Raw genomic sequence first — 14,357 nt, 5'->3', positions numbered from 1 at the left:
CGGGAGCTGGGCCGTGGGCGGGCCCGGTCTTCAGAAACTGCTCAGCGATTGGCTAGGAGGCACCAAAAGAGGCCTCACTCAAACTGTTAAGAGTCGCCCCTCCAGGTTGCTGAGGAGTATTTTCACCTTGCCCTGACACTTAGTTAGACCATAAGCAAACTATAGTTACGTTGGTGAGTAAAGGATCCTCACAACCACACTATTCCAGAGTCGGGATGAGAGGAGAGCTGTGATTGGCCAATTTGCTTGGGCTTCGCTTCAGGACTGGCGCCTGTTCCGGGCGTGGATTGGGCCGCAGGGTTGTCAACCTTATCGGGTAGGCGTGGCCGGCACTAATAAAGACTGGTACTCGCGCGGCAGCTGCAGTAAGTTCCACCGCCGCTCTATCTGTGGTTGGTCAACTAGAGGCGGGACTGGGCAGTTCCGTCGACTTCAGCCGCAGCGTTTCCCTCACGGGTGTCTTCCCGCAGCCTCTGGAGAGAAGACGGACCCTCCCTCTGTCAGAGAAATGTGAGTTGACTCTAGTGTGGGGGGCTCGACACCTCCTTGCCAACTCTCACCCCCAGTGCTGGACTCTGCGGGACGGAAAATGGCGCATTGCAGCAGCTGCGGCGACGCGGGGAACCACCACCGCGCGCCGCCCCCAGACCTGGCCACCCTGGGGAGGAGGGAAGCACCCCACTCCTGCACCAGCCACAGCCAGCACCCCACGGGCGGAGCTGGGGCGCGGTGGTCCCACATTCATTGCACCTTCTCCTCTCGCCTGCGGTTCGCCTCATTCAGGTCTCGGTGTCGTGGAGCCTAGGAGAGGGAGAAGGTGGGGCATGGAGACAACGGGTAGGGGTCTCTTGTCGTCCGATTGAATCTGTACTTAGGGCTTCTGGAAAGACAGTCATGGATGCACCTGCCAGTAACTTGAGTTGCCCTGCAATCTCTGCATTTGTGTATGTCCCTCACTCCAGCTGTGAAATGTTACCCCCCCACCACCACCTTGGCGGTGAGCAAAACTCCAGAAACTTATCTGCCAGTTCTCTGGCGCCAGGTGAGCAGCTCAGAAAGATTCAGGAGGCAGTGCCATGTGGTTCCAAGCGGCCATTCATCTCGAGGCCACCCTTACAGGAGGTGTTTTCCCTTCATTGAGTCTTAGCCAGGTATTTGGAAGAGAAATAGAGCTGAGGATCCCCATCTTCCCCCAACACGTTCAATTTAGTCTCTGACCATCTTCAATCAACATCACCTCCATCCCAAGATCCCAAGGGAGAACTATGGCTAAACAAATGAAGTACCTCCCTGTCACGACCACAATATGTTTAACAAAGATTTTTATTTCTTATTATTGCCTGGAGTCCTGGCTTGGTCCTAGGTATATGTGTGTTGCTTCTCCAGTGACAAAAAGGGAAAAGATTTACTTATGTTACATAAAGGTTGTAACTATCCTGGATATTTTACTGCTGAGTGTTCCCAATTCTCAACCACTAGTATGTGGAATGGTTCCTTCAAATGCTTTATAACCCTTTAACTTTTTCGCTATTTGATTTCTGCAGTTTTAACTATGATGCTCCATGCATTTTGGCCAAGTCCTAGGATTCCATTTGTTTTTGGGGAGGAGGATCCTTCTCAGCTGACTGGTTCCAAGTAGCACCCATGTGGGATGAAGGGAAGGAGCTGGAGAAAGTGTGGTGACTAGCAGGGCATCATACGGTCTCTGACCTTAATCTTGTCATTGGTGCCACCATCCTGGACTGCTTCCAAGACCAAACAGTGGCTTCTACCTACTCACTGAATTTTCCATCCTTAGTCAGAGAACTAGACTGCTTAGCTCAGTAGTAACACAAGAGTCTGCTGGCTTCCATGGCTTTGTATCTTTCCTCCATTTGCCTCCTTGATGCCTTAGAGAGAAATGAGCAAGTGATTCCTTAAATTGGGATAAGTAGGTGTAGTCTGCTAGTATAGCTTCTCTGAGGTGTTATTCTCTATCTTTTTAGACTGAAAGAAATTCACTTAGGGAGGAGGAACTTCTGGGTATTAGTTCTATTTTGAGTAGTCAAAGCATTTCCCTTGTGGTGACTTTGATGGTTTAATTCCTAGATCATTTACTCTTGGACGGCTCCTCTGAGGTATGTCTTGTGAGGTTCTGCTTCTGTTTGAGGAGTTCATATTGTAATTTCTGTTCTCTATTAAATTTGAGAGATCTCCCTCCTGCTGACGGATTCTTCCTTGGAAGAGAAGTCTCATGCCTTAGGTTAGACTTTTGGAAATTCTTTAGGAGGTGAATTTAGCCTCCATGTGTTGGGACGTGGAAAGGAGTTTATTTTGAACACTCCACACTAGATTAACCCCTTCTAAAGCTAAGGGAAAGAGAACAATCACTGTGTGTAGTAGTGTAAACCAACATTTCTCTTTAGGACGTAAGGAACTAATGTAGTCTCCCGAGACTTGATGCCAAATCTAGAAAAGGAAGGGACAGAATGTCCATGATGCATGTACACAGAGGCCCATTTACCTTAGCTTGGCATTTGTTTATGCTCTTGGAACAGTTTCATAATTAACACAATTGCTTTAGGCCCCAGTTCTATCTAAGTGAAACCCTCATCTTCTCTGCCAAAACAAAGCAAGCAAACAGACCTGACTCACTCCAACTACAGAGGCTGTGCCTTTGGTGATTCTCCAAGTTTTCCTTACAGCAGCCCTGATAGACTAATCATTGCATGAAACATAACCAATAACTAGATCCCCTTAGCAGAGTTTGTCATCTTGCCCTTTCTTTTCTCATTTAGGCTTTTCAAAAAAGAGCTGTTTGGTTCATAGTCTTGTCCTGAGGGTTTAGTCCTTTTTACACATTTCTTCTAACCTGGATTGGAATTTTCCAGTTTGACTTCATGTGAAAGGTTTCTGATAGGGAAACACAATTTAGGCCAAGCCTGGCATATTTGTCCCTATAATCATTGTGCCAGGGGATGTTTAAGTTTGGGTCCGAGGGTGGCCCAAGCAAGATCTCTTGATGCCACTCTGGATGTCCCTGAGCTTCCTCTAAATGTTGTTACAAGATCTTTAATCTTTTACTGCTTGTCCCTGTGCTGCATATCCCTACTTGGTATTGCCAAGGAGCTAGAAGCCCTTCTAATTGCATATAGTAACACAATTGCCATGAATTTGGTGGTGTGGGGTGAGAATATACTTGATTCCTTTCTTGTCTTGGGTACTTTGTGTACTCTGTCTACTTCTCTCTGCAGGTCTGCTCCAGCTCAGCCACCTACCGAAGGGGCAGAAGGGACTGCCCCAGGTGGGGGTCCCCCTGGCCCTCCTCCTAATACAAGTAGTAACAGACGACTACAGCAAACCCAGGCACAAGTTGAGGAGGTAGGTGGAGAATTTTTCTCTGAGAGTTTCCAAATCATAGACGTTTAGAAACTTCTTTGTTACAGAGGTGTAGCTAAAGGCTCTGGGGCGCAAGGCATCCCTTAGAGTTAGTTACACTGGTCGCTGTTCTTTCCTCTGTCTCTAGTGGGGAGCTTATCAGCTTTGTTTCTGAACCCCCCTCAGGTGGTGGACATCATGCGTGTGAATGTAGACAAGGTCCTGAAGAGGGACGAGATACTGTCAGAGCTGGATGACCGAGCTGACGCCTTGCAGATGGGAGCATCACAATTTGAGAGCAGTGCTGCCAAGCTAAAGAGGAAGTATTGGTGGAAAAACTGCAAGGTGAATTTTCTTATCCTCTCTCCCTTTTTCTTCCTGGGCCACAACTCATAGAAGGCAAGAAAACTCTCATTCCTTCCACCGTCCCTTTAGTGGTGCAGGATCTCTGCCATGCAGAACTCTTTCTTGGGAGGAAATCTTGAAAGCCTCTTTGAGCTGTGTTACCCTGAATTGGCCACCAGGGTAGGCTATAATATTCAGAACCACTGACTGAAAGCCAGTGATAACCCTGATGCTTTGAAAATGGCCAGTCAAGCTGCTTTTCCTCAAAGGACCGCTGGAAATATTCTCACCTGGCCCTTCCTGAGATACATCCAACATTGACACAGTGACTGGGCTAGATATACATCTAAATACCTGCAGCTTTTAAGAATGAGCTGAACACTTCACAATGAGAAATGAACCAGTTGACTAACGATCCAAAGTCTGCACCTCCCTTGGAGTTCCATTCAAGGCCTTCAGGCAACAGGAACTAAGGGAAAAGGAGCAAGCTGCAGACGGTCTGATGTTTCTGAGACACTTCAGCTGTGGTCCAGGGATTTGTTGTCTGTTGAGGAGCATGAGGGTAGGATCCTCCCCAAGAGGCCTGCAGGTGTACTGGGTGATGTTTGGGTTCTTGCACCGTCCTAAGTTCTCTTCCCACATCTTTAGTCCTGACTTCTTTCCTCTTTCCCCAAGTCCAAGGGCCCATTTTTTGTCAATGTTTCCGTAGATGATGATCATGCTGGGAGCGATCTGTGCCATCATCGTGGTTGTTATTGTAAGTAAGTATCGCTGAGGTTGCTGGTGGGGTGAAGAGGTGGGAAGGTCCTGGAGTCTTCTCCCAGCCCTGCCTGCCTGCCTGCCTGCCTGCCTGGGGAGTGGGGCTTCTCTGACTGAGGTATGGAGATCGCTGTTGTGGGATCATCACCTGGTTCGGGAGGGAGAAAGGGCAAAGACAAGGGACTTCCTTGATTGGCAAGGCTTCCTCTGTAAGATATTGTGGGAAGATGGTCCCTTCTCTTCTAAGGGCTCTGCTGTTTGTCACTGGCTTGGGCAGAGGGAGGCATGGGGATGGGATACCTACAACTGAAGGACCTGAATGTCTAGTAACTTGATGTAATTTGTCCTCTTGTTTTCTCCTGTCTCTCTCTCTTTTCCCTCTGGGACTTCCTGGTTCCTGTGTCCAGTCTACTTTTTTACTTGAGAATGTGTCACCCCTTTCCTCTTCTCCGTTGCCATCCAAACTCCTGTTCCTCTCCCTCCTGTTCTCTCAACAAACTTCCCCATCTACCTTCCTCCATCCTAGCCCAGGCTTCTCCATTGCCCATTCCTCCTTTTCTGTTGCTTTGATTTGCACTATGACCCTCAACACTACAAATGCTGCTCCTGCCAGTCTTGAAGTAACTACCTAAAGAGCAACAGCTGGCACCCCTCCCTACCCCCTTCTTATGTACTCTCAAATTCCTCCAAAGCCAAGGAAGGGGATGGGACGTAGCTGGGGTAACATGCCCAGGAAAGTACCAGGACTCGGGGAGGAGAAGGGTATCAGTGCCCATGACATCACCAGGAAAAACTAGGCCACTGGCAGGAGGAAACCGTGAACACCTGGGAAAATGGTGGCTCACTCAGGGCTACCCTGGTCACGTGGAGCTCTTCTCTTGTGCCAGGCCTGAAGAGGATCCTGGGTGGCCCAAAGTCTGACTTGGTCCTGGTGCAATACCCTTTCAGGAAGTAAAAACTGTTTTTGCAGTTATTTCTCATCTGTTAGTCTAAGATTTTCTACATCTTCAGGGATCTTACAGCCTATTAATTTGTTCTCCAAAGATCTGGAGAGCACATATTAATTGAGAAAATGTCAGAACTCTCATGCCCATCCTAGAAGCAGTCCTACAAGCTCATCACTGCAAGGGGCTTTCTGTTGTCCACATTGTCTGCAGCATTCTGTACTGTTCATGAGAGCACCAAATAATTTTGTATAGCCCAAGTTTGGGACTCTCAGTCAGTTTTAATTGTTGGCCTGAAGAGAGAATGCCGGTTGGTTATAGAGAAACAGGGAGTCACGGGCCTAATTTGAAAATAAGAAGCTCAGTGGAAGCTACGCTTGCACTCTCACTAAGGAGGGTCTCGTTTCTCCCTTCATGTTGATCAAGGGGTCCTCGGACTTTCAGGGACTCCTTCCTCCACACCACCTCTGTGTACTTGCCAAAGACAGGGATGAGGCAAGAGGTTCTTCTGAGGACTGCACGGTTCTGAGTAGTACCCACCAACTCAGCCTTGGGGTGGGAGGCAGGACAGGCTGTAGACAGGTGTGCTTGTGTATTGCTGTGCTGTCATGGGGCCCTCTGGTTCTGAGCCACGTCTCTGTTCTTCCTGCAGTACACTCCCCTTCTGAATTACGTATACCCCTCTGAGTTCCACTTTGCCTCCTTTCCTTTTCTCCTCTTTGCATGGTTTGTGGGTATAGATAGTGGAAGCTGAGGATGGGAACTACTCAGCCTATCTTGGGAGCCACTGCTAGGCTTCAGGGTAGGACATTGAATGGGATAGGCCCAGGGGTTAGGGGAGGCTGGCAGGCAGGGAACAGAAAGGGGAACACCCATGACCCTTTATTCCCTTTGTCCTCCGGTTCACAAGTAGGAAGAGGCTGAGGCCACCAAGCTGGGCTGGGTCTAGATGCTCACTTTCCATGCAGCAGCACTTCATTGCGCAAAATCATCCTTCCTCTCCTTTTGCCCCTGTTTCCCACATTCCCTTCGTCCTGCCCCAGGGTGGGACTGAAGAGCTGGAAGAAAGCAGTCAGTGTACCCTCTCACCGATCCCTCTCGAAAGTTTCCACGCCCCTCTGGGCTCCTTGCCTAATGCAGGGAGTCACCGCTGGAGAAGAACCACCACTGTCCTCGATGTGTCCCAAGCCTGGATCAAATTGGCCCTCTTGGCCCACCCAGCCCTGTCACAGGAATTACTTCCTAGGTTTCTGTCTCTTTGAGGTTCACCAAACATAGCTGGCTTTTTTCTTTTGGGAATGTTAGCCCTTCTATTTTCTTTCTCACCCCACCTTAGACCCTCTTCTGTGTCTTTGCTGTCCCCCTTCCCTCCTACCACCCATGTGCATGAGCAAATATGCAACTAAACCCTGGGACTTTGCAGTCAAATGAAGCTGAGCTTCCCACATCCCTTTCTTTGGTTTGCTGTGAAAAGATGTGGGGTTTCCACTGTGTGTCTGTCATCACCTCTTTGTCTTTTTCCTAACCCCAATCTCATTCTTGTATAGAATAATAACAGCTGTACTTCACCAAAGGCATGTGACATATTTACCAATTTCTTGTATTCTGAACACAGGCAAAAAATACAAATTCCTACCACTACACTGACTTGGTTGTTACTTGGGTTAGACTATCTGGGGGGGCGGGGGGAGGAGGGGAGTGTTGTTTCTTTCTGGTAGTCTGATGTTGCTTTAGGCCAGAAGAGCTGGCTTATGTGTGCTGGATGGTCTTGAGATTAAAGATCTCTGTGTTAGCAGAGGAAGTGGTCTCCGTTTTCTGCATTCGTACCTGAGGCAGCCCAACTCTTCCAGGTGCGAGGAAGTGACAACAGGAAGTTGAGTGGGCATCTCACACTGACAAACAACTGTAGGTTTTCTTAGACATCTCCTATCTACCTCCTTCCCTTATGCTGAGTTCCACCTCGTTGATTAGGCAGATTTTAGAAATGAATAAAAGAAATTTCTCCCTTGCAGCTGAGGGAGTGAGAAGTTTGTAGGTATCCTGAAATACCCGGCGACGGTCTGAAGGAGCAGAACCTTAATTGCATCTCCAGGTTACACGGAGCAACTAAGATGGAACCTTAGGGCTGCCTTTGAGGGCCTCCGTTTCACACCTTGAACACTTTGCAGCTAGGCTTAGGGACACAGCTCAGCTGGGTCCAGAGTTAGAAAAAAACAGAAAAGTGGAAAAACTTTGCCTCTGAGGACACAAGGGGCTTTTATTTGGACAGAGTTCAATATGTGCGTTTGGTGGCCCACCCCCCCACCCCACTGCCCCTCACTTGCTCCTTTCTTAATTTCTTCCCATTTTCTTTTCCTGCCACCACGCCTCAGGTCTGTTAACCTCCACCCAAACATTCTGCCTTCCTGCTGCCCTCTCACCTCTTCACTGTTTTTGTGTTTAGCCCAGGGACACAATGAAGGTAGAGGCCTACACATGTTCAGAGCCAGAGCCAGTGCTCCCGTGATCTGTGATTTCTTCATGCCTTTCTGAGCTCCGGGCCTGGGCTTAGAGTCCTTCTGGGAGCACGTGACTACTCTTTCTTTTTACTCTGAGGCAGGATAGTGGCTGCCCAGAGGGCCTCGGAGTCTTGGCAGACTTTGGATGATGTAGCTAGGAGAGAACAAGAGGAACAAGGTTGGTTTCAGCTGGGGTAACCCCAAGAGCTGAGGGCTATGGTTGGGGGCTGGCTGGAACTCGTGATGCTTGGGCTTCACCCCTGGTCTGGGTGGAGAGGTGGTTAGAGGAGGCTGATCTACGAGTGAGATGGGTCAGGGGCAGAGCTGAGGGCAGCCAGGCTCTTACCTTGCCATCTCTGAAGCCCCAGGTACAACAGTGCAAGAAGGAAGAGACTGCTGGCAAAAAGGACTCCAAAGGCCATAGTTCTCTGCCCTGTAGGTGAGAGCAGTGTGGGCAGGAATCAGTGGGCAGGATCAGCTCTGAGCCCACACCAATAAGCGGGACAAAGGAGCATGTGTGAGTCCTGGATTGGGGAACTCATATCAAGTGTTCTCTCACCCAGGAACTGGGCACACCGTAGCATTCATGCTTGTTCAAGGTTGTTGGATGCTCGTGTATTCAGGTAGATTTCTCTACCTCGTCTCACATCGGACATTTTTTTTTTTACTGCTTTGCAAGAGAGATTTATGTTAGATTAGTTTTGACAAATTAGAATTTTGTAAATATGTGAGGAGTGATGGAAGCTGAGATAGAACCCCAGTTTGGGGGAAGCTTACTGCCCAGTGCTCCTGGATGTTTGTATTCTAGGTGCTGATTCCTTCCTCTTTAAAACCTTTCAACGACATTCTGTGGCTTGAAGGTCCATAGGGATCTGCCCACTAATAGCAGTGGAGGGTTTAAGGCTGTAGGGGAATCAGGCTGCCTGTTTTTCACATTTTCTCTTTTACCATTTACTAGGTAGGTGACCTTGGGCAAATTGCTTAACATTTGCCAGTTCAATCATCAGTATAGTGGGAGTCATGATAATACATGGGATCATACATCTAAGTGCTAGTACAGTGCTTGATTCATGTAAATGCTCAATGTAATGACCTCTCAAACTTTAGGCCACCTCCCCTTTTTCCCATACATCTTGGCTCTAGTTGTGCAGTTCCCCAAATCCTCTTTAGGCTGTTTCATATTTGGCTTTAACATGTGCCATTCTTTCTCTCTTGGTGTTCCCTTTCCCCCGAGCTAGCTAACTTGGTTCGCATGTCTCCCCCACCCTCACCCCCAGTCATCTTCCCTGACTGCCTAGTCAGTCCCACCAACTGGACTGAGTTCCTCAAGGGCAGCGTCAGGAATTATTCAGCCTTGATCTCTACCTCTCAGCACATTGCCTGGTGCCCTGGCACCTGGGGTATACCAAAGTCTTGGGATGTGTGGTGGCAGCTATGGAGGCTGCCACCTTGGGAAAGAAGAAGCTGGGAAGCAGAACAAGACAAAAGATGAGATGAAGGTAGGAGAGCTACAAGCCCAGGATGGAGGTGGGGAGAGGAGGGCACGCCAGTACCTGGTGGTGAAGCCCAGATGCTGGCCCTAAGGGGCTCATCCAGGGAAACGTGGGTGACCTGACAGGAATAAGTGGCTCCTGCAGAGCCAGGTTCCGCTGTCAGGGAGGAGGAGATGCTGTAGGTGCCTGCCAGGCTTTGCCGGAGGCTGGAGAAGGAGGCATCAGAGACAGGAACCGGGGCTCCCCCCAGCTCCTCTCGGGTCCACGTCACAGTCACATCCAGAGGGTAATAGCCAGCAACGTTGCAGATGAGCGTGGGTGGCAGAGCTTCATTTGCCAAGCTCAGTCGTACTTTAGGGGAAGCTGGAAGAAAGAATGAATAAGATTCCCGAGCCATCAACAGGAAGAGAAGCCTAAAGCATTTTCTTCTGCTGAGAGTGAGATAGGTTGTGGAGGCTGAAATTTCATCCTCAGTGGAGTGCCAAGGGATGGGTGAGGTCCACTCTGCATGCAGGCCAAAAAAGGGTACATCTTTCACAGGTAATTGAAAAACCATAGTAAAAGCAACTAAAGGTTGGCTTGCTTCTGATGTGAAGCCAGTGATTTTAAAGGGTATCAGTAATGCAGTCCTCCTGGTCAGGACCACTCCCACTGTCCCTCCTTGGTTTGCTGCTGCTCCTTTAGGATGTGGTCCAAAAGGACTGGGGAGATTGGAGACAGCTAACCAGAGCAACAGGATCCTGGGCTGGGTAGTTTTTCTATGGGCGTATCATGGAGTCTGACAGGGACAATCTGATACCATCTGTGCTTCTAGGATGGAGATGGCGTTTAGATTGTGGGAATGCTATCTGCCTCTCAGGAAATGCCCTTATGTTTGGATTCCATTCTGGAAAACACTTCCAATAGGCATATCCCTTCCCTTCTCTCCCAGATAACCAAGTCCTGCCCTCACCTTGGACGTGGAGTTGGATGATTTGTTGAGCTTGGTACAGAGAGGTGGTGATCTGGCAAATGTAGGCCCCTTCATCCTTCAGAGTGAGGCTGGACAGGGTGAGGGAGGCATTCCCCGCCATGAGTTGCTGCTCAGGCTCTAGGGTAACGCCCTCCTGCCTGACGTGTTCCTGCCCCGAGGTCCAGCTGGCCACCAGCTGGCCACTGCCCTTATACTGCAGCCGCCACACCACGCTGGTGAGGTCCAAGCCTGGTGCCATGGAGAAGCCGCAGTGCAGGGAGGCTGAGGACCCCAGCAGGACACTCAGGGATGGGGTCCGTGTTGTCACCTGGAACTCCACTGTGTTGAGAGAAAGAGGGGTGATGGCGGACTTCTTCCTCTTGAGGTTACCTGATCTCTGAGCTGTGGGCATGTTGTGAGCATACACTTCTGCCTCCTCTCCTGGACAGTAAGGCCAATTGAGCTCATTTCCCAACAGGTGGAACCACAAAGAAATGGGGCTCTGGAAAGGCAGTGCGGCATATGGGGTAATCTTAACTATTTTGGAGTCACCCCTGGACAATCTGATGAAAGGTATGGACTTCTCACCAGGACAATACACGTGCAAAAGTAGGGGTTATTGTTGACTTTCCAGTAAGAACCACTGGGATAGCAGAAAAAGGTTTGGAACCCTGGTTCTTTGGTATAACAGCTCTGTGACCTTGGATAAGTCACTTAGTATTGCCAAGCTCGTCTGCTGAAGGCAAGGCTGTTGTGAAGACTAAATAGGAGTAAGAGGGTAAAAAGCACACAGTGATAGTATTTGTGCCAGACATGCTGAACCTAAATCTATTGAGGAAAACAATCAGACAAACCCAAGTGATGGGATACGCGCCAAGACAACGGGCCTGGGCTCTTCAGACATGTCAGTGCTGTGAAACACTGTTCTGGAGTAAAGGAGGCTAAAGGCACAAGACAACCAAATGGAATGCATGATGCTGTTTGAATCCTGGACTTAACAAAACCAGAAAGCTATAAAGAACATTGTTGGGGCGAGTGGAGAATTTTGAATTTGGACTTTGACAGTATTATTGTATCAATTTTAAAATGTTAATACTTAAGTATGACTCTCAGCCGTGTAGCAAGCAGTTGGTGGGGGGAGATGGGAACGAAGTGCCCTGGCAAATATGTTCTTAAGTTATCGACATACTACACCCCCTTATTGTTTGCACCACAGTAGACCACTGCCCACCTTGGTTTGTTGAGGTGATGGTTTTGTGAGTATGAAGGAGGATTATCCTGGTCTTTGGTTATAAACTAACACGTGCTATACGTGGCAGCATTTGGGGTGAAGTGTTAAGATTCCTGCAACTTTCATTTAGTTCAAGGGGTTTATCCATTTATGGAAAGAATGTGGCAAATGGTATAACAATTGGTGGACCTAGGTGAATGATATACAGGTGTTCATTATATTATTTCACCTTTTGTAGGTTTAAAATATCCCCAAATAGAAAGGGAATATCGAGCTATGCTAGGACTATGAGACCTCTTTTCTAACGTAGCAGGATAAATTTAGGTTGAAGTACAGAAAGGTCAAGTGTTCTGGAGCTTTCTAAGGATAGGAGGGTAGCCCCCTAATCTTAATTGGACTTGGTTGTCTCTTTTTGGAAGCAAAATATTGGAATCGATGAACTCTGGAGAAACCTAGTATCATGTCATGGTCTCAATTTCCTGTGCCCTCTGGGATATGCTGGATTGGAAAGGGCAAGGACCAGGTTTTACTGATAATGAATTACTGATAATGAATAAATTCTGTATCCCTGCGCTTTGTGCTAATCATCTTGAAGCACCAGACCAGGCTGGCTTTTCACTGGGAGAAAATTGGTGCTCGGTTCAATAAGACTACCGAGAACAGCATACATGAATGGAGCATTACATGCCTTCTTTCCTCCAGCAACACAGTGAGGAGAAGATTATCCCCATTTTGGGTCTTTTGGAAGAAAGGACCAAGGCCTACTGGACACCCTGAGATCACTGATGTGGAGGGAGGTGGACTTGTTCCCTTTCTTCTCCTATCCCCCCATCTCTGACCACTTAAAAAACCAAAACTTTCTTTCTGCGCCTTTTCATTTTCTCACCTTCAGTCTGCACATTCCCCTGGAGGCCCGGGGGTACTTTCAGCGTGGGATGCAAGACAGCCCCATTGTCAGCATCCCTGAGAGTCTTCATCACCATGGAGATACTAGGTCCCCCTCCAGACACCTGCACGTTGGTGATGAACCACGCTGCTGTCTCAATAGTGGCCTCTTGTCTGGCCTGGAGATAATAACGGGAGATCTCACAGGTCACCTCCTTCCCACTGCAGTCAGCATGGAGCAAGGCCTCAGCATGGGGCACCTGTACCAGGTTCACTGTGGGAGAAAGATGGCACAGAGGTTCAGTTGGATTGAGAACATGGGAAGGAGATGTGGGTGGGGATACTGGGAACTGGGCTGTCCTAGTGGAGGGATCCCAGAAGGACTGGGCCACGGTGGACGCTCTTACCTGAGGCCTCAAAGGTAACAGGTGGGTTGTCTTTGGCCCTTGTGTCCAGTTGGAAATCGGTGAAGCCCTCCAGGGAGCCATCATCCAGCACTGGCACCTGCTTCAGCACCAGCAAGGCCTTCGCCATGTTCTCCTTGCTGACAAAACCTCCACGGTGCCCGCCTTCCTCCACCCAGAAGCAGTCCAAGAGCACGTCCACTGCCCGCCACTGCCCTGCTGCAGGGAAAAGGCTGGGCTGAAGCTTTCCCCTCCTGTCCAGAAAGTCATTTCTGTACTGCCCTGCCCCCAGCCCCCAAGTGTGGTCATCAAGGGGTAAAAGTTGTCTTCCAGGTCCTAGCTGTCACGGTCCCTCTCCTCCAGTCATCTCCCAAACCAGCTTTCTGGGAAGCACCTGCCATCCAGGTACGAACTTCTTGGTACCAATTATTTAAAGACCTGGATTTGTCTTGTTCATAGGGGTTTATGTTTTTTATTTCCAACCACCGAATAAAAAACTATCTCCTCAGTCAAAAGGAATTCTCAGCTAAAACAAATAAATAAGCAAAATTGCCATCGAGAGAGGAGATTGGATGTTTGTGCGGCTGTGGGTGTTGGCAGCCATCTTCTCAGCTTTGGAGCCCGCCCACAGGTCTGCTCTGCTTTCGGCCATTAAAGGTGTGCTTCCCTCCCCCACCCGCAGGTCGCCTCCCAAGTGATTTCTTAGCGGGGAACCCCTTCCTCTTCTGCAGGTGTCCCTTCTCCGGTAGGACAGCAGCCCCTACCACAGCCACTGCCGAGGCCCCTTTTCTTCATTTGGCCTTTTCCCCACTGTTCTCAGCCTCTCTCCCCAACACAACTGGTTCTCTACGTCGTCAGCCATAGAGCCTTTCTCCTGTTGGGCTTAGAAGGCGAGTGGAAGCCACCTGTCCCTTTTCCCCTTCTGGAATCTTGGGGAGGGCGGCTACCTGGTGCTTCCTTAGCCCAACCCTTCCCTGCAGCTTGCTCCCCACTCACCGGTGTCTGCTGCTCCCGAAAGAGCCAAGCAGAGCAGCAGGCACCACCCCTCCTCCGTGCCCATGGGGGCTGCTCTCAGGCCCTCCTCACCGGCTGCTCTCCACAGCCTCCCTGCTTGCAAGGTCCTGGCTACAGAAGAGGAGTCTCTCCAAACATTGCTTTTTCTCGTCCTCCACCTACTTCTCTTTCACTTTCACTTTGAGGAAGTGATACTGCAGCTGCCTTTGCTTCTGGGTGAAGCCGTTTGTTGCTGGTACCAGAGTCCTGTTCACTGTTCTTTCTTCACACCACACACCCCCACCGCCACAAAAATAATCCCCTGCTGATTTCAAGACCTAACTTCAGTGCAGGCATCCTTTTGCTCCCCACCAGCCCCCAAGAAATTGGAGATGTGGGGGAAAGGAGGTGGGAGGAGGAAGGGAGAGACTGAAGCCTGGAGCAGGTCCCCCCCATAGCTTGGGGACCTTTATTCATTTCCTCTTTCCCCCTTGCG

General features: G+C 49.4%; 2 protein-coding genes across 5 annotated transcripts; one reads left to right on the top strand and one right to left on the bottom strand.

The window, feature by feature from the left end:
* The first annotated feature begins 359 nt into the window (after nucleotides 1–359).
* Nucleotides 360–7,045, top strand: VAMP1 (vesicle associated membrane protein 1). The gene is made up of 5 exons (XM_081059670.1): nucleotides 360–510; nucleotides 3,234–3,360; nucleotides 3,544–3,702; nucleotides 4,412–4,463; nucleotides 4,869–7,045. Coding segments are annotated over exons 1-5 (357 nt in total). The 5' UTR covers nucleotides 360–508; the 3' UTR covers nucleotides 4,886–7,045.
* Nucleotides 7,032–14,354, bottom strand: TAPBPL (TAP binding protein like). Of its 4 annotated transcripts, none has more exons than XM_081059640.1 (7): nucleotides 13,865–14,354; nucleotides 12,872–13,087; nucleotides 12,466–12,738; nucleotides 10,349–10,687; nucleotides 9,457–9,759; nucleotides 8,250–8,336; nucleotides 7,032–8,057 (listed from the first exon to the last, which is right to left on the bottom strand). In XM_081059640.1, the coding sequence occupies exons 1-7, from the start codon at nucleotides 13,926–13,928 to the stop codon at nucleotides 7,978–7,980; spliced, it is 1,362 nt and encodes a 453-aa protein (XP_080915766.1). In that variant the 5' UTR covers nucleotides 13,929–14,354; the 3' UTR covers nucleotides 7,032–7,977. The 4 variants fall into 4 exon arrangements, with proteins under 4 accessions (XP_080915766.1, XP_080915768.1, XP_080915767.1 ...); XM_081059642.1 differs by having other exon boundaries at nucleotides 12,872–13,084; nucleotides 13,955–14,130; XM_081059641.1 differs by having other exon boundaries at nucleotides 12,872–13,084; nucleotides 13,865–14,100.
* Nucleotides 14,355–14,357: the final 3 nt, after the last annotated feature.

This window comes from Rhinolophus hipposideros (assembly GCF_964194185.1).
Source record: "Rhinolophus hipposideros genome assembly, chromosome: 9".
Taxonomy (NCBI): domain Eukaryota; kingdom Metazoa; phylum Chordata; class Mammalia; order Chiroptera; family Rhinolophidae; genus Rhinolophus; species Rhinolophus hipposideros.
This window is presented reverse-complemented; position numbering and strand designations above follow the sequence as displayed.

Coding starts and splice junctions, on each gene's coding strand:
- TAPBPL (XM_081059640.1), bottom strand. CDS start 13,928: ATGGGCACGGAGGAGGGGTGGTGCCTGCTGCTCTGCTTGGCTCTTTCG. Junction 13,088..13,864: donor TTCGGGAGCAGCAGACACCG/GTGAGTGGGGAG, acceptor TTTTCCCTGCAG/CAGGGCAGTGGCGGGCAGTG. Junction 8,058..8,249: donor GGGGCTTCAGAGATGGCAAG/GTAAGAGCCTGG, acceptor GTTCTCTCCTAG/CTACATCATCCAAAGTCTGC.
- VAMP1 (XM_081059670.1), top strand. Junction 3,361..3,543: donor CCCAGGCACAAGTTGAGGAG/GTAGGTGGAGAA, acceptor AACCCCCCTCAG/GTGGTGGACATCATGCGTGT. Junction 3,703..4,411: donor ATTGGTGGAAAAACTGCAAG/GTGAATTTTCTT, acceptor ATGTTTCCGTAG/ATGATGATCATGCTGGGAGC.